This window comes from Denticeps clupeoides, chromosome 8 (assembly GCF_900700375.1).
Source record: "Denticeps clupeoides chromosome 8, fDenClu1.1, whole genome shotgun sequence".
NCBI lineage: Eukaryota > Metazoa > Chordata > Actinopteri > Clupeiformes > Denticipitidae > Denticeps > Denticeps clupeoides.
This window is the reverse complement of record NC_041714.1, coordinates 7,105,803-7,128,886: the sequence shown is the minus strand read 5'-3', so window position 1 is coordinate 7,128,886 and position 23,084 is coordinate 7,105,803. Positions and strand designations below refer to the sequence as shown.

Sequence of the window (23,084 nt, the reverse complement as noted above, 5' to 3'; positions counted from 1 at the left end):
CAAAATGTTCTCAAAATGAAAGAAAACACTAATGGATTACAGCCTATGGGGCAATTCTTCTCACTGGTCCACCAGCACTCATTGCATGTGTGTGTGTGTTCAGGACATACGAGGTCTGCACTCATCCCTCTAAAATGCAGGTTCTATGTGTCCCCAAATGCAAGCTTATCTCTGTCATCTCTGTGTGTGACTACCGATGGCTCGACATGAAAGTGGAAGACCCGTAAGCGGCATAATCCTGGAGATGCAGTGGACGTTTCACGGGGCTCATTTTGGTGTGTGAGCTGGTGGGGTGTGGATGTCCGAGCCTCTTGTGAGCGAAAGGCGAAACCCCCGGCGCTCTGTGGCCAGCAGGCCGGCATGTGGAAGTGTGTGCTCAGATTCCTGACGCATTCTGGGCTCGCAAACACTTCCTGTGGCTCAAGCGGCTGACATCTATAGACAACCTTGATCCAAAGGCACTCTGGTCCTCAAATAGAAGTTGTCTGGTGTCCTTCAGTCGGCTCCTCTGCTGAAACAGCATGCGTCAGTACGCGCTTGGGTGTGCGTATAAAGAGTGCAGAAATGTCCATTACTCCTCACACGCAACTCATGCTATACACCTCAGATATGGAGGTGAGCTGAAGTACTGGTCTGTATCAGACTGCCTGGCTCATGCAAGTGTTAGCATATGGCCAGGCACCTGTTGCCCCAGCTTCATGCAGGCCCCTCCCACAGCTTGCTCAGCAGAAACACATAACCCAGTTTAGCCAGCACGCAGCATCAGTTTTCCCCGGAGAGTCCCATGTGACGTGTCTGAATATGGATGTAATGGACGTCCATAATAAGTTATTAGTTGGTCCATGTGCAACACTGAAAAAGAGACGGAAATCAACCCCTCATGGATTGGCTCCATTTGGTCTCCCGGATAGTGTTCTCATTCGGTACTCTAAAGGCATCTTGAGAACCCCTCATTTTGGTCCTGAACAATGTTTTAATTGGGATAATAATAAGCATGTGCCATAATAATCTGAGAGCTTTGCTCAGCAGCGCCTCACCTTTGACGGTTCGGGACTCGAATCGGCTACCTTCTGATTACGGGTCCATTTCCTTACCCTTACAGGTAACTTGTGATTTATCTTTCTGTTAAATCCCGAAGGTGCCAATAAGGTCCCTTGAGCAAAGCCTCATCCCCACGCACTGCTCCCCGGGCGCCTCTCATGGCTGCCCACTGCTCCCTGCTCACATCTTCAAAACCACCTTTTTTGACAATAGTTCTACCGGTAAAAATGGCATATAATCTTACCCCAGCATTCCATAATGCCCTTGAGATGTTCTTCTAAATAATGCCCCCTGGGGCAGAAAGGAAACCCTACACACAATCTTTGTGGAACGTTCAGAGAGGACTTCTAGGGGACTTTGAGGGGACATTATTTTGTATGTTGGGTGACTGGGTTTGGCTTGCATTATCGTGCAGAAATCTGATTGTACAGGTAAGATTGCCTGTTGTTGTAAAAAGCATGCTTTTTAAACTCTACTGCGATATTGAAAGAGAAGTTCAAGAACTCTGATACACTCATCTACTCTACCTCTTGCCAACCCTGATAATACTGCGGTAAAAGAGAGACTAAGTGTATGTAAGTACAACAACAGAGCATGTGAGCGTCTCATTTATCTCTGCAAACAAGAACAATAGGAGTATTTGACAGTATTTGAATGTGCATTGAACTTCTGCACTCAGTCCACTGGCAGAGAGACATGCCATGTGATCTGCTAAAGTCATTGGGCAACATTTCACACCTTTTCACAAGCCTGATATATAACCTTGTCACATATAAAATTGCTCAGTTTCCAAATAAAAGTGCAGATGAGCAGCCATTCCAGAAGTGAAAGGTTCTCTCCTTGATCCTCTTCACGCACCCCATATCCAGAGAGAGCCAATAAACCATGAAAAAAAGCCCTATCGAGTTCTCACTTCTGATCAGGCACACACACACACACACACACATGCACATATACTGCTGTTGCTGTTGGTGTTGGCTTGTAAAAACAAGGGGAACGGAGCGTTGTGGAGCCAACTTCTTTCTCTCTGAGTTAAATATTTATTCATAGAGCTGGGCAATGTAACAATAAAATATCATATCAACTTATCAAATCCTTTTTGCAGCATTAAGACAAATTTCCTAACTTGATATATGTTGTTGATTATCTCCAGTCCAGTCCAAAAGCCATCATGTTGCGTCACAGAGACCTAATGTACAGGTTCTACAACAGCCACCGTACAGTAGATAAAAGCAGATAAAAGAGGGCACCTGAAGATGTTCGCCACTACTCAAACTAGAGAAGGTCACCACAGGTGAACTGAGCGATCAGAGGATCAGGTGGGATGAATTTCACTATAGTTCCCCTCTCTGTCTCTCTCTCTCTCACACACACGCACACACACACACACACACACACAGATGGAATGCATGAATGAAGCTAAATTGGAGCGCACCTATTACGAACTTCAAGCCAAGGCACAGCTTCACTGAGACACAAAAAATTTTCCCAAACACCCCCACCTCGCCCCGCCCCCCTCTTTCTCAAAAGAGGCAGGCTACTAAGCCCGAGATTAAATAATGACACAGTGCTTCTTACGGCTGGTCTGGACAAAGCGAGCATTGTGCTGGTGCCAGAAAAGCCACGATTAACCTGACTTTACTATTATTCTGTGTAATTGCTCTCCAGAGAAAGAGCAAGGAGGGAGGGAGAGATGCATACATTAAAAAAAATGGCAACCGCTCCCTGGGTTGGGACAGAAGAAGAAGGCCTCTGGCATGGGTCCGTTTGGCTGAGAAGCCATTTGGAAGAGCTGTATCAGTCCTTACATGGGTTTCATGCCTCAGACTTTCCCCTCATTAGAGTCAGGATGTGAAACAGACGCTCCAGACCAGACCCCGTCAGGCCCACTTCACAACATTCTGCGTGTTTGTGCCGGTAAAGGGACAAATTTGCTCGGGCATCAAACGGAGAGGTGCTCAGCAAAGGAACACGAGAAAAATTAAAAACGAGGCCCAAGAGTTCATAACCCGTTCCAGAGATCCGAGAGGAGAGAATGAGGTGACAAAGAGGAAAGCAGAGGAGACAAAATGAGGAGGAAGAGGAGGACAGAACAGGAGACTAAAAAGGAAGTACTAAAGGGAAGTCTAGGTGTTAATATTGACTCGACATCCAGAACTGCAATTTTAGTTTGAAATAGATCATCTACAGATGCGAGGAAGTAATTCACCACCCACTGTCATGCACAGAAACTGCCAAGTGAGTGATTGTGTGAGTCTGTCAATTTAATAAATACTTTACCTTATTAAATGTGTCAGTTAAATAAAGTTAATACTTTAAATATCAGACATAATAGGATGAAATTTTCTAGCAGCACAGTCACGCTCACTCTCTCTCTCTCTCCTACAAACACACACACACACACACACACACACTGGCTTAGTCTGGAACTAGTCTAGTGACTTTTCTACCCCTAAATTTTGCCCATAAGAATGTAAAAAAACAAGAGCCATCTCACACATCTGCAGAAAGCAGGACGCTGTGCTTTTCCTAAACTACACACGTTCGTCCCCGCGGGGAATCCCTGCGCCACAGTCCTGTTGACTCAAGACAAATGGCGGCCTGGCACAGGTTAGAACAACAGTTTATCAGCGGATGGCCTCAGCGCTCCCCCGCTTGCGCGCGGCCGTTTGGATGTTTTACACCCTCCTCCGTGACAATTCTAATGACGTCACACAAGACCCCTTCCCTAACTTTTCACCTTCCAGATGATACAGGCTTCCCTCTTGATTGGCTTATTGAGCAGTAGGACACAGAATACATTCATCATTCCATAGCAAATAAACTTCAGTTCATCATGACCATCATTTGATAGAAAGAATGATTTAAAAAGGAACAATTTGTCCTCCTAACAACCCTGCCACGTTTCTGGATACTGGCTGTGTGAAAGGTCAGATGTGTTTGGGGGTCCTGAGGGGTGGGGCTCCAGCCCTCTGCTTCCGACTAGTAGGCATGACAAGTTTGTCACTTGCCTTTAAAAGTGAAACAGAGCAGAAGCAGGAAAACAAACACGTACACCCCAACCCCAATGGAACCCCGCGGTGCGAGCGCTTATGCGACCCCAGCGCACGCTTTGTGCTCTAGCTGATGGAGAAATGAGGTGTGATGAGGGCCCTCAGGCTTCGGGTTTCCAGGAGGGACCGGGGTGGGGGGCGCCGTGCCAGGGGGGGCTAGGAAACAGAAGCTGGAAAAACAGATTTCGGTGGCATGGCCCAAATGAATGCGGAGCAGCACAATTGCTTTAGCATGTGTGCGTGCGAGAGAAACAGAGGCCTGTCGCTTGGCCGCGGACCAATCCGCGCGCACACGTATACGCACATGCACGTACACACACATGGTTTTGTGTTAAGCGAAGCTATCGAATGAGCCGTGCCTGCTGGCTGATCGGGAAAGCAGACCGGGGCGAAATAAACTTCACACGCGGGCGTAGGCCGGGTGACGAGCACCCTGCAGTCTGCCTCCGAGCCCGGCAGTGAGAAAACGGGGGGACCCACCGTCATCAGGCCCTAATCTACTGTCGTATTACAGGGCCCATAAATGCCTCGCAGATTTATATGCCGCTGGGACCCGCGGCACTGATACAAATCGCAGCGGTGGAAGGTTTTAGAGCGGCTGGAATGTCTACTGTTCTCCGGAGCACCCCAGCTCCCGGCACCGAGCCTCCTGGAGAAGGTCGGACGCAGACGAAACTCATAATTTGAAAATATGAGGCCGAAAGCTCTTAATCCCGTCTACGAGACGTACTCCGATTGGCCAGACTGGCACAATGTGTCCCTGTCCAAACCGCTCACTGACAAATGTTCCCCAATCCTCTCAGAGGACGTTTCAATACCGTAAACCGTAGCTCCAGTTTCACAGAGTACACACTCATGTTTTGGTTCTCCGAGCAGAAACGTAGCGCCCGGGCGTGTTTAGGGAAACTGATGTGAAATCCACATGCGCTCCCGAGGAAACCGAGGCGACTCAAAGCGAAACCAAACGGCGCTTAATCCTGCTTGAAAACCTTCATAAACGGAGGCAGGTTTGAGAAGCACTTGATGGTAAAGTTTGGCATGCGAACAAACGGCTCCCACGAGATCCACACTCAGAGCCGCACTTAACCTCCCCTCAAAAAGAAGGGTATTCGCCATCGGGAGGAGTTCGCTTTCACCCCCTCAGTCCAGCAAATGAAAATAATCAGCCATCTGATGAGAGGTGACAGTAGGAACGGTGAAAGTTCGCGAGAGGAATATTAGGTGAACACAGCGGTATGTGACATGATATTTACCATATTTATGGTACATATCATGATCATGCAAGTTAGCTGACAATTGTCATACATACAATTCCGATGAACAATTTAACTGGCTTCTTTTTTTCTGGGACAGGAGGGACCACGGCTGATGATTCTTCCTTATATTTGGTCTCTTCGAATTTTCACCACATCTCCCCTTTTCCGTCATCTGGATTCGGTCAGATCTTAAGATCTTAAGTAACTAGCCAGTCATGATGGGTGGAGAGAGAAATGAACAAGCCCAAATAACAAATCACACAACTGCTCAACAGTTGCACAACTCTCAGCTCAGTGAGAATCAAGACGTCATAAAAGACACATTCACTAAAATATGAAGATAGACTGTATGTTGGTTGCCATGGTATCATGCCATAGATTTGAATTATCCTATACCTCGCTGTTTTGGTATGAACGGATGCATGCTAAAGTTTCGCTTTTTCATTCTCTAGAGAGCTTCAAGAGGTCGTCACGTGAAATGGTTTTCCAACAGTCTTGAAGGAGTTCCCAGAGGTGTTTAGCACTTGTTGGCCCCTTTGCCTTCACTCTGCAGTCCAGCTCACCCCAAACCATCTCGACTGGGTTCGGGTCCGGTGACTGTGGAGTCCAGGTCTCCACTTTTTGTTAAGTACATAACTCCACATGTGTTCATTCATAGTTTTGATGCGTTCAGTGAGAATCTACCAACGTAAATGGTCATGAAAATAAAGAAAACACATTGAATGAGAAGGTGTGTTCAAACTTTTGGCCTGTACTGTATATAGACATAAATGATTCATTATGAAGACAAAATATCTTGACTTGCTGTTGCATCTACTCCACTCTGTTGGGCTTTGTGTGAACAGCTCATATCTCATCAGATGGCTGGTCTTTTTTTATTTTAACCACAGCGCTGAAGTAAATCAGATACAGATTCATGCAGGATCCACTGGTGTGTAGTCCTTGCTAGCTATACATCAGCTAGTTCCAATGAGGCATGTTGATTGGCTGTGAATAATGCTGGAAATGATATCTGGCTGTACATATCTCCCTGTCATGTGTTAGTGCTTAAGCCTGCACACCCGCCTCCAACACAGCACAGAATAGCGGATAAAACCGCAGAGCTCATGCTGACATGATTTTGGATGCTGAAATCAGCAGGATGAAAGTGGGATTATGTTGTGTTTGCTGGGTTGGATCTGCATTTCCATGGCAACCATTGACGATTAGGTTTAAGACAATCAAGTAGCTGCTCAAAAGTCCGTCTGAATGTCTGTCTCTCCCCAGATGCCCCTGCCGTGCTCTCAGCTGCACGCTCCAGCAGTCCTCTCCTCCTTTTTCTCATCTTTCATCCTTTCATTCGCATTTCTTCCCCTCTCTATGTCCACCTCTCCCTTCTCAGGGGTCACTTTATACCTCCATCTGACCCCCCTCCTCACCGAAATGCTCCATGTCTCACTTTTTTCTCTCTGTCTCATACACTCAACAGGCAGCCTACATGCTCAGCCAAGCAGGTCGGGCTGCTGTGGCGCTCTGTGCCAGCAGCGGCCCTGGATACGGTTCTCGTGGCGGACACTGAGGAGGAGGAAGAAGAGGATGAAAAGCCGCATTCCTAAGGAGTCGCCGTAGGTCCCCGCGCTCACAGCTCGGCTACACTTACAGGCAGGACACGGTGAGAGCATTCCCCTCATACCAGCCCCTCCTACCTCCCCAGAACGGCGTCCCGAGATCACACGCACACTGAGAAGAGGACAGAACATCGACATTTCTTTACTATTATCGAGCATCATTCTGTTCATGTTTTCTTTTTGTGATTGTCATCATGTGTCCTCTTCATATTATATTCATATTCATATTACACTTCAAATTATTATATAAATAATTATGTGATTATGCATATTTATGCTGTTTATGGTTCATGAATGGCATGTAAAATCCAGCTATCTTGAGCTCACTCTCTAAAACATCCAGCTTCACTCAGACTTTCTTCTAATGAGGCCAAAATACTGAGGCGTGAATCCGTTTAAACACACAAACAGACGTTTTGCTGCTTCTGTTGCAGCTTCAGACCCCTGAATCGCACAGAAGTCTGGAGGAGCCTCCAGTGGCATCCACCTGAATCTAATAAACAGAGCAGCAATGCCTGTGTGTGTGTGTGTGTGTGTGTGTGTGTGTGTGTCTGTGTGTGTGTCACACTCCATCTGTTGGGGGACCTTATACAGATCACAGTGTGCATCCCCATGTTCACCTCTTCGCCTTTCAGATCAATCGAGCCGAACTAATAACCAACTGCTCCAAGCAGCAGTGTGTTTCTGTGTGTATGTGTGTGCATGTTGTGTGTGTTGTGTGTGTTTATCAAAAGTATGTAGCCCACAGCAGTGGTCTTTTCTCATTCCCAGTGTGATCTGTGGATGCTTTCCTATGGGCCTCACATCCTAGCTTGTCTGCACACACACACACACACACACACACACACACACACGCACGCACACACACGCACACACACACACACACACATGCACACACACGCACACACACGCACACACACAGTTAAACTCCTCTAGCAGCAGTATTAGGATCAGTCATCGAGTTCATGTTCCACAGTGAGCTCCTACTGATGGATAACAAACACAGATACCCAAAACAGAACCACAAAGAAACATCTGCTCTTGGTCTCAAAGCCTGTGCACACACACACACACACACTCACACACACTGCACTGTCAGTATACAAATCTCTGATGTAAAGCCCTCCACTGGGGGGTCTGCTGTCCTGTACATGTGTTTACATGTATAACATGTAATGCGTGTGTGTGTGTGTGTGTGTGTGTGTGTGTGTCTCAGTACAAATCCGATGCACACACAAATGCAGGTAATTTCTTTTGCCCTCCAACTGTGATGGGAGATAACAGGGCAGCTCTGAGTAAATAATGTCGGCCATTAGTCCCTTTCTTCCCCCTCATTAGTCCTGAAAAGTGTCCTCTGATTGGCTAAAGACACGAGGGTCACTTCTCCTGTACAGATCTAAGAGCTGGGATGCTGGTTTGTGTATGTGTGTGTGTGTACAAAGGAAGAAACTGTTGTGAGAGGCCCATTCACACAGATACACATCTGCCTGACAACCAGATGAGAGCTGAGGGTCCGCACTGTAAATAACCTTGTTTATCTTGGGGACATCAAACAAATGCTTTAACAGCAAGATGAAGGAACCAACTGGCAGCATGTGTGTGAGTGAGCGAGTGTCTGTTGGGTTATCCTCGTCACCTCCCCCACCACACACACACACATACACACACTCTCCTATTTCACAGCTGGGAAAGTTGCTCCTGGGAGCTGGTTCGAATTGTAGGCGCACATCAAACACCTGCAGAGTGACACAGCATTAGTGCCGACCTCTGACCTCCACAATGGGGGGCACTCATCCGACAAGCAGTAGCAAGACGACACCTTCGGATGATGAGTGCACTTACCAAAACTTGCAGAAATATGTACATGTACGTGTAATGAGAATTGCCACCACGGGGGTGGCAACTCACCGACGTTACAAGAGGAACAAAAAAAGACCGTTTCTCTCTTTAAATGGATCTTTAATGCCTATTTAACTGTAGAGTGTTCATTTGATCTCCATCGTGCCAAAATGTCATTTAAGACACTGATCATTTGAATGTTTTTAGACTAAATCTGTGGCAGGTACTGGCAGCAACGTGGTAATATTTAAATTACAAGGTAAGTTGATGGAGGGGCGTGCAGCATTTTAGTGCAGATTTATGTCCTTGTCGGTTTACTGCTTTGTAACATCTGAGCAGGTCTGAGTCTAGAAGCAGATCATTAACAGCCCTGCAGAACGCTGGTTTCAAACGGGTCGAGCTGGCACCTCCTTTACACGTCCCCTCCACTACTCTCCTCCACCTGGTCACAATCACCCTTGAGCACGCGTCAGTTTCTGGAAAAGAAAGCCGCTCGGGCCTCGTGCAAATCTGTGGAAATACTCACGCTCCTGTTGACTCACTGTTCCGAGTGCGGCCAAAGAGACAGACGGACGCCTAAACTGCAGGGACCGGGAGGTCAGAGACGTTACAGCGAGCAGGTCGAACACCCACCACAAAAATACCTGACCACAGGCCCTGATAATGACAGGCGTCACTTTCTTACCCTCTCTTATTTCTCCAGCTTCAAGGTTCTTCTTTCGTCTCAGACTAAGCTTCTCCTCGCTCCCCTTTCATCTCCTCCCTGTCTCCATACCACAGAAATCAGTGCGAATTCTCCTGTTTGATTATGAGGGGTCTAGGGTAGCATCCAGCACTCCTGCTAAAGGCATCAAACTCCTTAGCGCAGCATTAACGTCAACCCCCGAGGATCTGCGGAACCTCTTTGCGAGGCAATAAATACATTCAGAAAATATTTTTCAAACGCCACGCGGCACCGAGCTGAACCGTGGGAGTCTCGTCGTTCTACGGAGCTTCCAGGAATCCGAGGTTCTCTGGACTCTTCATCCACGTCAAAATAACAACAAAGACCCCATTGAGGGATGACAGTTAGATTGTTTCCCTTTAGGAACTTTCATGAAAGGACAAGTAAGAGGTTCTGAATACAAGAGAGAAAAAAGGGGGAATTGCGGAAATTCTCTTTTGTGTGTCAGAATCAACCGGAGAGCAAATTCAGCCTGTTTACTCAACTCAAAGGAGACGGAAGACGAGAAAAGCCAATTGAGAGGCAGGCACAAAGCCAGGCGCTTAGGCAGACTCTTGATATCTTACTCAGGTCTGCATGAGAAGCCTGCAGATACGTTCCAGCAATACAGAACGTGAGGGTCATTTTTTAAAAGTCAAGCTCTAATGTTGAGACCGGATGGTTTTTACAAACATTGTAATTGCAATACGGACTGTAGTTGTTCTCTACGTAGATCTGGTAGCGCAATTTACCCTAATTTATTTACAATAGAAACTCGTTTAAAACTAAGAAATCTTTTAAATAATTTGAAATAGAACCTCTGTTTTCAGATTTTGCAAGGTATTTCCTGCACATTTCCCTCAGATGCTCCATCGGCTTGACCTGTAAAGAAATAAACGTTCCTTGTCTTGTTCTTCAGTAGTATGGTATGGCAGATGGATCTGCTGAAAGAAAGCACTGCATGCAAGGAATCTCATGTAGGTGGTCTACAACAAGGTAGGCGTGGCAAGGTGTCAAAACAACCCAAAGCGTGTGCATCATATCTCTTCACCAGGTAAATGACGCATGCTCCATAAGATCTAAAAGGAGCCCAACCATCCCATGTTAATGCTGACTTTGGATCTCCTCTGGAAGGTACTAACCACCAGGAAGTCCTGGTATATGGATGAAGTCTCCCATTCACTACATTTTTCCTACATTGTTTTAATGTCATCAACACATGCAGTACTTATGGAGAACTTACAGTACAGTACATAAGAAATAAGCCGATAATCTCTTCTCACTCAAGACATCATCACAAGGCGGTCATGTTACAGGCACGCCGCTTTTAAGGCTGGATCACTTTCAGAGAATCTGCTAAAATCCTGAAGGTACAGAGATAAGCAACATTACAGCCCTTTGTTAGAACATCAGTTTTGGATGAAATCACATGAACTGCCGTCCACTGGGCATTTCCTTTAATCCACTCCTCCACTTTTCTCTTTCTCATTTGCTCTTTTGGCAGGACCTAAGGATGTTTCTTTCATCTACTCTTATAAAAATACAGCAAGGCCTGAGAAGGCTTCTGTAGCAAAAGTAAAAGAAGAAGTCCAATGACCAGAAGAGGTTCTGTGAACGACACTCAGTGAAGACATGATTGACTCTGACTGTTACAGAAAAGACTTCAAGGCCTCGGGTCTGTCAGTGCACAAAGTGGCGGTGGTTGTGATGGGGTCAAGTGTCGAAGGTTGTAGTGAACCTCAGGAGCTCCATAAGCCTGTAATAGAACCCTTAGCCTTAAAAAAAACACAACCAGCTGCACCTGCCCATGGTGGTGGTCTGGTGGAAGTCTGGTAGTCTCGCTTCAGAGGCGCTTGTGTGGTGAGGCAACTCTAAACCGTCCCCTGCTGAAGAGCAGGGGGAAGTGGGCGCTGAGAGAGACCCTGTTGTGCCGCTTATCTGATGGGCAGCTGAGCGGTCAGAAAGAAAAGCCATTAGCTCACACAGACAGGTCTGCTACAGATATCCAGCATTCGCTCTGCGAAACAGAGAAGGAATCTTCAGCGTGGAAGAGTAGATGTATTTGATGCTATTTTATACACTTCACCGGCATTACTCTCAAATTTGGTATTTTTTCTTTTCATCTGTTCAAATGTGCCTAATATCAGATTCTGCTGTTAACTAGTTATGGTTCTGAACTGACCTGCATGCATGGAAGAACGTCACATATGTCACGAGGCACAATGTCACACAAAAGGAGAATTCCAGAGGAGCGTAGCAATGCATGTTTGGGTATGGAAGCAAGCACATTTTTAAGAAGGCAAGGTTGAGGAAAAAGAAAACATAATAATTATGACCTTTTGAGGGAGCATTACTGGTAGCTTGTTCTGTAGAGTTAATCATGATATGCAGGACATACCTCAAAAACACCACAAGCGACCACAAAGGCTGACAAATGTCAGTCATGAGTGTTGTAAGTCACATCAGCTAGGTTGCATAGTGAAAAATCAGACCTGTATCAGATATAGGACCACAACTAAAAAGTTCTGATTTAATGCAGTTCTGTTCACACTATCATGAAATGTCTGACCCGAGTCAGCTCAAGGCAATAAATAGGAATTAATTCACTTCTGCCAAATACATTAAATATATATATTTTTAATGTAAAAGGCGCCCTTTAAAAGCCGCAATGCAAAGTAAAACAGCGCACATACTTAATGAAAAATGTAATGACTGAAAAAGTAAGGAAAGCCTGGGCAGAACTTTGATCCTCTGTGAATTTGCAGTCATATGAAAAGGCCATTGAAGTTTGGCATTTAAGCGAAGCCCCAAGGCCGAATTCATGACAGCGTGGTACACGGAGTCACTGGCAACAAAAGGCCCTGCAAAGTTCCACATCTGTTTAAGTCCTCAGAGACAGGGTGCAGACGCCAGGACATCATGAGGACCAAGAGGGAAACTTCCATCCTTTACCTACTTTATGCCTGACTTCTTCTCAAACCTTTTACTTGTGGTAGTACAGCAGGCATGTAGAGTACGTTCTGAGTAACTGAAGACCAGAATTAGCTGAAATAAAACCAGTACCAGAGAATGGGATGGCAGATTTTCTCCAAAAGGGATGACATTCTCCTGTCACTCACCACCTCCCCATGGTCCAGAGGGTTTCCTAGAACAGACCTTTCCCTCTGGATCAGCCAGTTCAGACTCATTCTGTTCCTAAGACCTCAGCCTTCACAGCAGGTACAGCTTCTATGCTCTTTATTGTGGGTTGTGTTATGAGTCAAGTTCTGTTATTCAGATGAAAGTCAAAGTACCTGTAGCTCTTCACAGCCTCAATGTGAAGTCCCTGGATGCACACATGAAATGTATCCTCTGCATTTAACCATCACCCTTAGTGAGCAGTGGGCAGCCATGAAAGGGATTTGAGGATTGGGATTTGAACCCGCAACCCTTCGGGTACGAGCACCCCGTACTTCAGACAACCCTGCCGGACACACAGCCCTGTTGGTGTTGACAGTTTTGTGACAGTTTTGTGCTAGACATCTTAACTTATCTCACTTGTAGATTTGGCAGAATTGTGCCTAATGGTCCACAGGAGAAAAAAAGAACTCAGGTTGTGTTATCCAGGAGGACCAACCCTTCACCATGATGCTGAGCAGATGGTCTGTCTTTCCAGTTCAGAGAGAAGCACTAATTCCTGCCACTAATGGCTCTTAATAAGGCACAGAGCCCGAAAACCCTTCATTTGCGCTGCAAAGACATTACAATAACAAGAGGTCTCCGGAAAACACTCTAAAGAGCATCCTGATGGCTGTCAGTTTTCGAACAACACTGCGGCCTCTCCAGCTGGAGCGCTGCCTTGAGGGGAAATACAGCCAACTCGTTTTTGGCCATATTCTCGCCAAGTTTGTAATTAGCACAGCGCTCCATGAGTTGAAGCGTGGCCTTTTCCAACATAGCTACTGGTACGACTCGAACAGTGCAGTGGCCGTGCAGGTTGGCCTGCAGGAAAAAAATAACCTCCATCAGTAATGAAAATGTTTTTTACTCATATTCAGTAAAGTGTGTTGTCACTGGCACTGAGCCCGGAGCTGCTGGAATAGGAATCGGTCCCCAAAGGACAGAGAGTGACCCCTGCCAACAGGAAGTAGATCCACACACAAAGCTCTTTACAGACTATATCAAGGCCCATGCTTAAGGGGATGAGTTCAGAGACCCCACACAAATTACACATGTTCAAATGTTCACACACACACACGTATTTCCAAAATACACATGCATACACACCATGCAAAAGTGCAACATAACATGAGAAACATTAGAAACTGAGCTTCTTAGCCCAAACAGAAGAAACCACCAGAGCCTTAAGAAACCTTCTGAGAAAGATCAGTTCTCACCTAGACAAACACAGCAAGAGCAGAGAGAGAAATGAGCGATAATGTCAACCCCTCTGCACCTGCAGCGATTCTGTTCTAGACTGTACACAGGGTCGAGATGTAAAGGAATGCTGTGTATACAAAAAATGAATGATTTGTATCCAAAAAAAAAGGAATTAATTCAGTACATGTTACATTTCACGTTATATATGAATTATTTGATTTTAATAAAATAAGATAATGCATCTGCTGCAACAAAAAAAAAAAAACGTACATCTGTGCTCGAATGCAAATATGGATGAAAATAAAAGAATATTCAAGTTGACATTTTATACATGTTCTAGGCCAATTGTCACATGTACAGGGATGTCTCATATCTGTCCTATATTACACCTGTCCCACACAGAAACTGTAATTTCTAAAATAAAACTGTCTGGCTAGGCTGATTAACGAAGATCAGCATAATGTGTAAATAATATTTATAATAAAAAAACATCCCTCTTGTTTGTTACATGCAGCAGTCAGGGCCTGTAATTACAAATGCTATGTAATTATATGGTTGGTTGAGGTGTCTGCATCTGCATCTTCAATTGGCATAAAGAACAAAATGTTAATTTGAACTTTCAAAGTCTGATTATAAGTACAGCAGATCAAGCTGTATGATTAGCAGGCAAACACGTCACCTACTTTGAAACCAGTAGTGGTGGGGCAGTTAAGTAAGCGGCCCCGTAATCAGAAGGTTGCCGGTTTGAATCCCGAACTGCCAAGGTGCCACTGAGGTGCCACTGAACAAAGCACCGTCCCCACACACTGCTCCCCGGGCGCCTGTCATAGCTGCCCACTGCTCACTCAGGGTGATGGGTTAAAAGGAGAGGACAAATTTCACTGTGTACACCATGTGCCGTGCTGCTGTGTATCACATGTGACAATCACTTTACTTAAACACTTAAACTTAAACTTAAACTGAGTTGATAATATGAGAATTGATTAGGCATTTTTACTTTTTAAACATTTTAATAGAAAGGTAGACCAGTAATCAGATACAGACAGGAGATACAAATTAATAGAAGCGATTATAAGAATAATTTCTTTATTCTTTTTTATTCTTTTTGTTCCAGTGCAGTTGAGATTATATATTAATATATTTAAGTACCTCATTTTTCAAAAGATGGACTGATTAACAGAAACATGGTCAAAGGCTACTATTTGCACACACTTTTACACAATGTACACGCCATGTGTAGACCTCAGCACCAACCACAAACACACACACACACACACACACACACACACACAAACACACAATCTCTCAGCACGACCTATCATGAAACGTGCCTTGCCAAGGACACAAAACGATCTGTGTTGAATTTACACTTGATATCCTATCTGAGATTAGTTTAGACTGGGGGGGCCTATTGTATTGGTTTGGTTTTTGTGGGCAGATTTTTTGGAGCGCATCTGGAAAAGTGTTCAGCTTTACTCTGCACATCTGAGATTGAAATTGTAGCTTAGATGTTTGTGTTTGTTGGTCGCAGCCCAAGAAAAATGACAAGCTCAGAGCTCAGGGCCAGCCTGCGAGGGTTCTCCGTTCTTCACAAACACAAATGTGCCTGTGAAAGAATGTTCCCTCGAGCCGCAGTCCACACATTTTTAACCCAAACTGAGGCAACGTGCTGAGTCAGACAGACATCCACAGGAGGCTCAAACCCTGCGAGGCTTCAGTCGTGAAAGTGCAACACTCAAATACTCATTTGTCTGATACTGTTATAATCACATCAGCACATTTGGTGACTCGCTTACATTTAGTGTTAGTGTGAAATGAAAAAAATGTCTGTGCAGGAATGTTTGCCAGAGGGATGCTTTTGCTGTGCTATACTATGATTGCTCAGTGTTGCCAAATCTGGTAGATTTGACTACTTTTAATTTTTGGGAAAAGTAGGTAAACCGGAATACATTTATTTCACAATGACAAATCTGGCAACAACAAGACTGACTTTAAATCATCCAGAGCAAGGAAGTGTGTTGTGTGAGAGCTGCCAGTCATTGCCATATGCTCCTCACATTTTAAAATAAAAAAATATATATTTTATTCTGGAAATGCGGTCAGTTTCTCATAACTTAAATACAGATAACTAGCAAGCCGATCTTTTTAGATTTTTTTTCGGTAAATTCTTAATGTCAACATGCCCCATGGTCTACAATCTTATAATGTAGATGAAATGTACAGCTATAATCCACTCATGTGACACTCTCAATGAAGAAAAAAACATTATTTACTAGTTCAGCCCTGTTTTAGGTACTATGTGGTCACATGGGTAAATTTATAACAGTTTAGGAATTATTTTCTACCTCTCACATATGCAGATTTTTTTATTACAATGTACACATCATGGTCATGTAGTGCCTTTCTTCATATATCACGTCATTTTAATTAAACATTAAATATAATGTGCTACGATAATATGTTAATAATATCAATAAAAATATTTATATTAAATCATGTTAATAAAATCATAATATTGTACACAAATTAAATGACTTTTAGCCATATTATATGCTCCTTACATGGTGCTCTTTTTGTAGGTTGATATGATGACGAAGATTATTAAAAATGTATTTAAAAGTGCTGCTATTAAAATGATCATCAGTCAGGGAAATAGGCATCTGCTCATTTAAATCCAGATCACGCTATAAATTTGTTTGACGGTTGCCATGTCCTGTTTTTTCCCATCGTTTTGCCTACTTTGCACATTTTTTCAATTTAGAGTGAAATTCCAATGTTCATTCAAGACTTGACCCTTGTGATTTCTCAATTGCACAGTATTCACTTTTCCCAAAAGACTCTGGTGCCAGACCATGGCCTGGCCACCTATCATTTGCTGCTTTTTCATTAAAACTTTGGCAAGCGTAATTTTGCAGGGGAGCTCAATTGAGAAAGGCTTAAATTACTACTGCTATGTCACCTCCACATCATGCATTTATTATTTAAAAACCTTTTTCTTTTGCCAAACACACAGGAATGGTGGTACATTCCCCAAAATTATCCATGCAGCCTGCATAGAGGTAACACAACACTAAGAAAACATGGCTTCCTACGGTCTATAAAGCACTGATATGAGTTTAATCAGACAAACTAGAATGATGTGGTCAAAGGGGGGTCTGATCTGATGCTGACGGGACTGGAAAAGATCCCGTGGCATGAAGAGAGTCCCCTGATTTGACACCATCCTGCTGTGCAGACAGACGGGGGTGGACGGGCCTGCAGTTTTGTCCGGAAGGAGGGATTAAGACCTGGGTGTGAAAGTTCTGCAAACAAGATGGTAACAGGTTTAGGATGTGGAACATTGACAGAAGGGGGAAGGAGGTCGGAGGAGGGATGGGCCGTGGGATCAAGTGGCAGCAGCCTCTCTGGTCAACACCAGCTCTTATGAGGAAAACAGATGGCCGGTTTCTCTCAATTGTGAGCGTCTGGTCAGGGTTGGCCACCTGATGAAATGGCTGTTTTATTTCAACAGTCTTCATGTTGCTCTGTTTGTCGATCATTCCATCATCCTTCGCATTACTCTATCATGTTGCGAAAAAGGGGGGATAGGTGTGACTGAACACTGGAATGGTGATCACTTGATAGTTTAGGCTACTCAGATTTAAGCCTCAATTTGAGGTTGCTGACGGTTGCTGACCACAATTCACAGTTGATCGGCATGTGTGGAAATGGTCAAAGACACTGTAAAAAAAGGTATCTAGCACAGGAAAGGCACGGGGACCTCCGAGTAGCCACAGGAAATGACGAGTCTTATGGATTCAGATCTTGTGCATCACCCTGTATCTGTATCTTTGGGCCTCATCCACACACAAGCACTTTTATCTAAAATGTGCGTTTGGCTTTCCAAATAAACTCCACACGGGAGCTTTTTCAGAACTGTTATCATCCACACAGAGACTCCCTGTAAGTGGCGCTGTAACTCCCCACTCGCACCCAAAGTGCTGTCCTTGTTTGGCGTCTAGTTGTTCTCCTCGGCGGGTTAAACACTTCATTGTTCATTTCTTGTAGTTCCTTTAGGAGGAACACGTTCTCCACCATCGTTGTACGTATGAGGTGTTAACCGTTATATTTCAGGTTGGTGGTTTCACAATAAAAGCCTCCACATGGATACGTGGAAAAGAGAAATTCCGCCGTTCTGGGTTCCCGTGAAACACCATCTCCGTGTGGACGCAAGGCCAGACTGGACAGAAATGTTCCCATTATAGAGAAACACATTCTCGGGTCCTCGGACTCACCCCACACCCCTCCAAGACCCCCCCCTCCCAGCTGGATGAGCAGGACTCGCTGTTCAGACCCGGCTGTAGGTGAGACAGTCTCCCCCACCCCCTGTCCCTCTATTTAAGGACGCGTACTGGCAGCTGCCGCCTAGTAAGATGATCGTGGGCAAAGAAAGGTGATCTGCCAGGCCCTCTTCCTGTCACCAGAGACGTCAAGGTGAACACGGTGGGCTCCTTAAATAACCCGCCATGCAAGTCCCGATCCCGACCCCGCCAAACAGCTCTCCGTCACGACCTCCTGTTTACAAGTGCAGCGCACACTATTAAAGTGCGGCGGCTCGCTGTCAGGGCTCTCTGATGCTCGCCTTTAATGTTCTGGCTTCAATGCAGTTCTCAGTACCGAAGCTTTTCATTTGTTTACAAGCCTGTATCGCCAAACGATGCTGGTCCCGTCCCGTCCCGCCCCGTCCCGTTCACATTTACACTTCCAGCATTTGCCAGAGGTTCTTATCCAGATCAACTTACATAAGAGCTTTCAAATATTCATGATTGAAATCCCTCATTTGGTTCACTTTTCATCTGTAAATGCCATTTGCTTTTAGTCTAACGGTATCTACTGCATTTTAAAGAAGAAGTATGAATAAAGCGGACAAGACATCCAGTCCACTTCTTCTCTTAACACATGTGATGGCGCAGAACACACACACACATACAGTCGGGTCCGTCCCCAGAGATGGACAGCGTGATCCATTCTCAGAGTGCCCGGGATGCCGGCTGCCCGCAGCGGGCCGAGTCTCAGCAGAGCTAAACGCTGGTGCCACTCTGACAAGCAGCTGCGTTGTTACGCCACCCTGCCAGTGCTGAGCCCCCCATGCCCTGCGCGCCAGCGCCGTCCCACCACCTTCCCCGCACCGCAGACATCAGCCACTTCTTGGGGCGTGCCGAGTGAATCCAACCTCTCCCAAGACACAAGATGAAGTTGAGAGTACTTTAAACTTGTTACAACATTCCAACTAATTCTTCATGTGTGGATTTTAATTATGAAAACTAATAAAACCATCTGTACCATCTTTAGATTTGAGTACTCACAGCATATATATTTTTTTACTTTTGTCTGTAAATATTGGGGTTACTCAAAGTTGGTTTTTAAGCATTTTAAGTACCATTTTTTATTTTATTTTTCAGTGAACATGAACTGCTGGCTCACTCTGCAGGTCGGGTACTTTAAGCAATGTGGTGCATGGCGAGCTGTTTAAATGTGTGACGTTCCGTGGCACAGACGCTGCTGGACACTAAAAGGAAGTCGGGGGGGTGGGCAGCTATGCCAGGCATGCCAGCTTGCAGTTCTTTGCTCTTGAGTTATATGCGCACACACAAACCCACCGCTCGGAACGGAGACAGGTAAGGCCTTCATGGACGTTTACTTTTCCTACATCCCACAGGCTCTTTCTGTTTTTAAGATTGATTTATTTTCTTCCACAATCCTGCAGACCAAACACAGCTGGGTCGTGGCACCCAGTCCACCCGTATGGGCATCCTGTGACAAAAATCCCATTTGGTCTCAAGACACTTCCAAATCCCAGTCTGGGGTTAACTGGGATGAAACGAGTTACAGACTGTACTTTCTGTATGTGAGGTCATCAGTGTGTCAGACCCCTTACACACATTGTGCTAAATTAATCACATAATGGAAGTAACAGAGAGCATTAGGTCTCTTTTTCAGTTTGCTAAAGAAAGGTTTTATTCCCATTTCATAAAAAAAGACTGAGATCATGACATTTATACTGCTATCCTAAATGCACTTCTCAGTCTGCAGAAGTTCTAATAATGGACAGCACTTACTTCACTGTGAGGTTGTGAGCTTTGAAGGCTACAGGACCACACACACACACACACACACACACACACACACAGCACCCTTCTCTCTTGACAACAACTGTTACTGCGGCTAAACCATATGAACAGTGGACAGCGACCCAAAACTGATAATGCGTCAAGATTAAAACTGGCTCCAACTTCAGACTCTTCAGACTCTTAAGGCTGATTGAGTTGCAGTGCTGGACAGATCACTCTGTTCAATGGGTGTGAAACTTAACTCATAGACCATCAGGCCCTGAGAGAAAATGATTCTTGATCTGGACAGGCCCAGAAACACAAATATGCAGAAACCTTAAACACGATAAAAATACATTATTTGTGGGATTTAAAAAGTTTATGAAACTGTCCTGTAGGGGGTGCTGCAACGATTAAGCCATGTTTTTATCATTTACAGTACAGATGCAAGGAGAAGTAAGACCAGGTGCAGACATCTGCAGATGCACCCAGAGCCAGTCGTATGATTGACAGGCCGGTTGATCTGAACACCGCATTTGCTCTCGAGTACAGCTGTGGGTTATTTCTGGAGCCTCATTTCCTTTTTCTCTCCTCCACGTTTTTTTGCCAGCTGTGCCGAGTAAACAATTCATTTGTCTTCTTCCTTTGAAAGTGACAGTTGCGTGATAGATGTCTCGATTAAAACAATGCTGGGAGGATGGGGGCACCGAGGTGGTCGGTGGTCGAGAGCCCTGGACTCTCTTACTGTCTGTAAACAGCGGCTTTCCTCTCAGCTTCGGTGGCGGGGCGGCGCAGTAAACTTTACTTCCAGCTTTTCTCCCCTGTAATGACCTGGGGCACTTCACACACAACAGGGAAATAATAGGCCCTTCAACAGACACACTTAAACACACACATGCACAGTAGGGCCAACCTTTTCCCAGTCCGGTTTTATACAATTCACATATAGGTGAGGGTACAAATGCCTATAAATATGAACAGAGACCAATCACTCATCTAAAGAGACTATGACTCACGCAGGAAGTGAAATGTTTAAGTCACATTTCTCTCCAGCTATTTTTAGAACGTCCTGCTGAGGGGACAATCCCTCTCACATGCCACGCCTGGAATAAAGCCTGTCCTTGAAGTGAATTGCACACACAGTAATGTAAACTATAACTCAGTGGTACTGAGTTAAACAGGCTTAGAGCCTGGAACATTTCATCTATACACACACACACATCTCATCAGCCACTGGATTAAAGCCACCGAGATATGAGGTGAAGAACGTTGAATGTCTGGTTAGAACGGTACCTGTCGGTGGCTGGAAAAACAAGAAGCCATCGAGGATTTGGTGTTTAGAGGCAGGAAAAGCCTTTAAAGGAAGTATAAGGATCTGCATGATCAAATTTTGATGACTGAGATTCTTAAGGTAGTCCTAAAAAGCCGATTGTGTGGAGTGTTCCACGTACGCGGTGGTTAAAACACTGCTGGTGCTGGCAGGGTGATACTGATGTAAACCAACCAAAACCCATCCATGGTACCGAAGATTTGTAACTGTCTTGTCCATTAATGTAGATTTGGAGCCATATAGAAGTAGTCAAGGCCTCTACTTCATATATAGTGACACTAAGAAAATCCCTCTACTGCTAAGCATGACTGATCATTTTCAAAGAGGGACCTCTGTGCTCCAAAAAGGGGCTCCGGGGGCCACAGATGAACTTCCTACGTCCTGCCACCTGGAACTGAAAATAAATAAAGGAATGGGAGCCATCTGAACACTGAGTGCCAAGGTGATTGACTGGTGGCAGGTGGGTGGGGCGATGCTGTGTGTTTATATAAATATAACTTGAGTATATGAAAAAGGTTAAGAGACCAATCCACTTTTTTTGGTATTTCTACAGCAACAGTCCATGTGTAAAATTGTCAACACCTTCAACATGATGAGAAGGACTGCATGATCTCCAGGGACAGGATGTAACACACTGTTGATCTGATCGTTTAATCAGCAGCTCATCGTGGTGAAGAGGGTGTTGAAACTGAACATATAATGGGCATGGGCACAACCGTTTTATTTATTTATTTTTTACAAGCTTTCCTTTGGTCATTTGCATATACCATGCAATAATAAATACAATCGGAAAATCTAAAATCCCCAACACCAAACTGTAAACTGTGAACTACAGTCAAGTGCTGAAAGGTTAATGACAAATTTTGGAGACGGATGCCAGGACATTTGGGTTTTTGGCAATGAATCTCAAAAGCAATGACAAAGTCGACACAGACACACACACACACACACACACATCCTCTGGGAGTGCTTGTCTGAAGCAGCTCCCACAGCTGGCAGAGGGAGGGCTGAGGAGGATCAGTGGGGGCCACTTTTAATGGGACCCTTCACAGGACGAATGAAGACACTTCGCTGCTTGACTGGCCACTTAGGTGTGTGTGTCACCATCACCTTCGTCTCATTCCCACAGGGGGGAGGGTGAACACACACACAAACACACACTCTTTAACGCACACACACACACACACACACACACATACACACCCACACAACATTGTAATTACTTAATGACTCACACCTGGAAAAAAAGTTGTGTTTTTGGAGGCGGGGCTACGCAGAGAAGCAGATGGGCTCTTCCCAACTTCAGGGAGAGATAAGAAGCGGCGCTCGTGTGTGATGACGTGTAGTGCGACATTTATGTGGCCGTGGCACGGCCGTGGTGGCCCGCTGAAAATGTGAGTTGGGTTCCGCTGTTATTCCAGACTCTTTAGCTGCCTGTTACATTAACCAGATGTGCAGCGCTGCAGAAAACCCCCACAAAATGGACAATTTTTCAGAAACATCGGTGATGAGACTTTTTGTCTGTTGCCCTCCCCACTTGTGACTCAGTAATGACGCGCAGCATCGGTGCATTTCAATACCCAGGACCATGTAACTGGGGTTAGAGGCTCAGGACGCCTACCTGGTGGGCAGAGGCAGTCGCGGGGCGCGTCCCTGGACTCTCGGATCTTGGGCAGCCGAGCGGCGAGTTTCTGCACAGGGAGCGGAAGGGTTCGGTCAGGCACAACACAAAATGGACACAGCGTGGCAGTATACACTTCAATTATGGTCAACACAAAAACACAACACAACAATGACAGTATGAACC

At 45.2% G+C, this 23,084-nt stretch overlaps 1 protein-coding gene across 25 annotated transcripts in view; it reads right to left on the bottom strand.

Moving 5' to 3' along the window:
• col13a1 (collagen, type XIII, alpha 1) overlaps positions 1-23,084 on the bottom strand; it is a 73,693-nt gene that overhangs the window by 47,249 nt on the left and 3,360 nt on the right. For all 25 annotated transcript variants that reach the window (XR_003750490.1, XM_028988257.1, XM_028988258.1 and 22 more), the window contains exon 2: positions 22,899-22,968. Coding sequence is in view for 24 of the 25 variants with exons in the window: in XM_028988257.1 (XP_028844090.1) it covers positions 22,899-22,968 (70 nt within the window). In the remaining variant the exon portion in view is untranslated. The remainder of the gene's footprint in view (positions 1-22,898; positions 22,969-23,084) is intronic.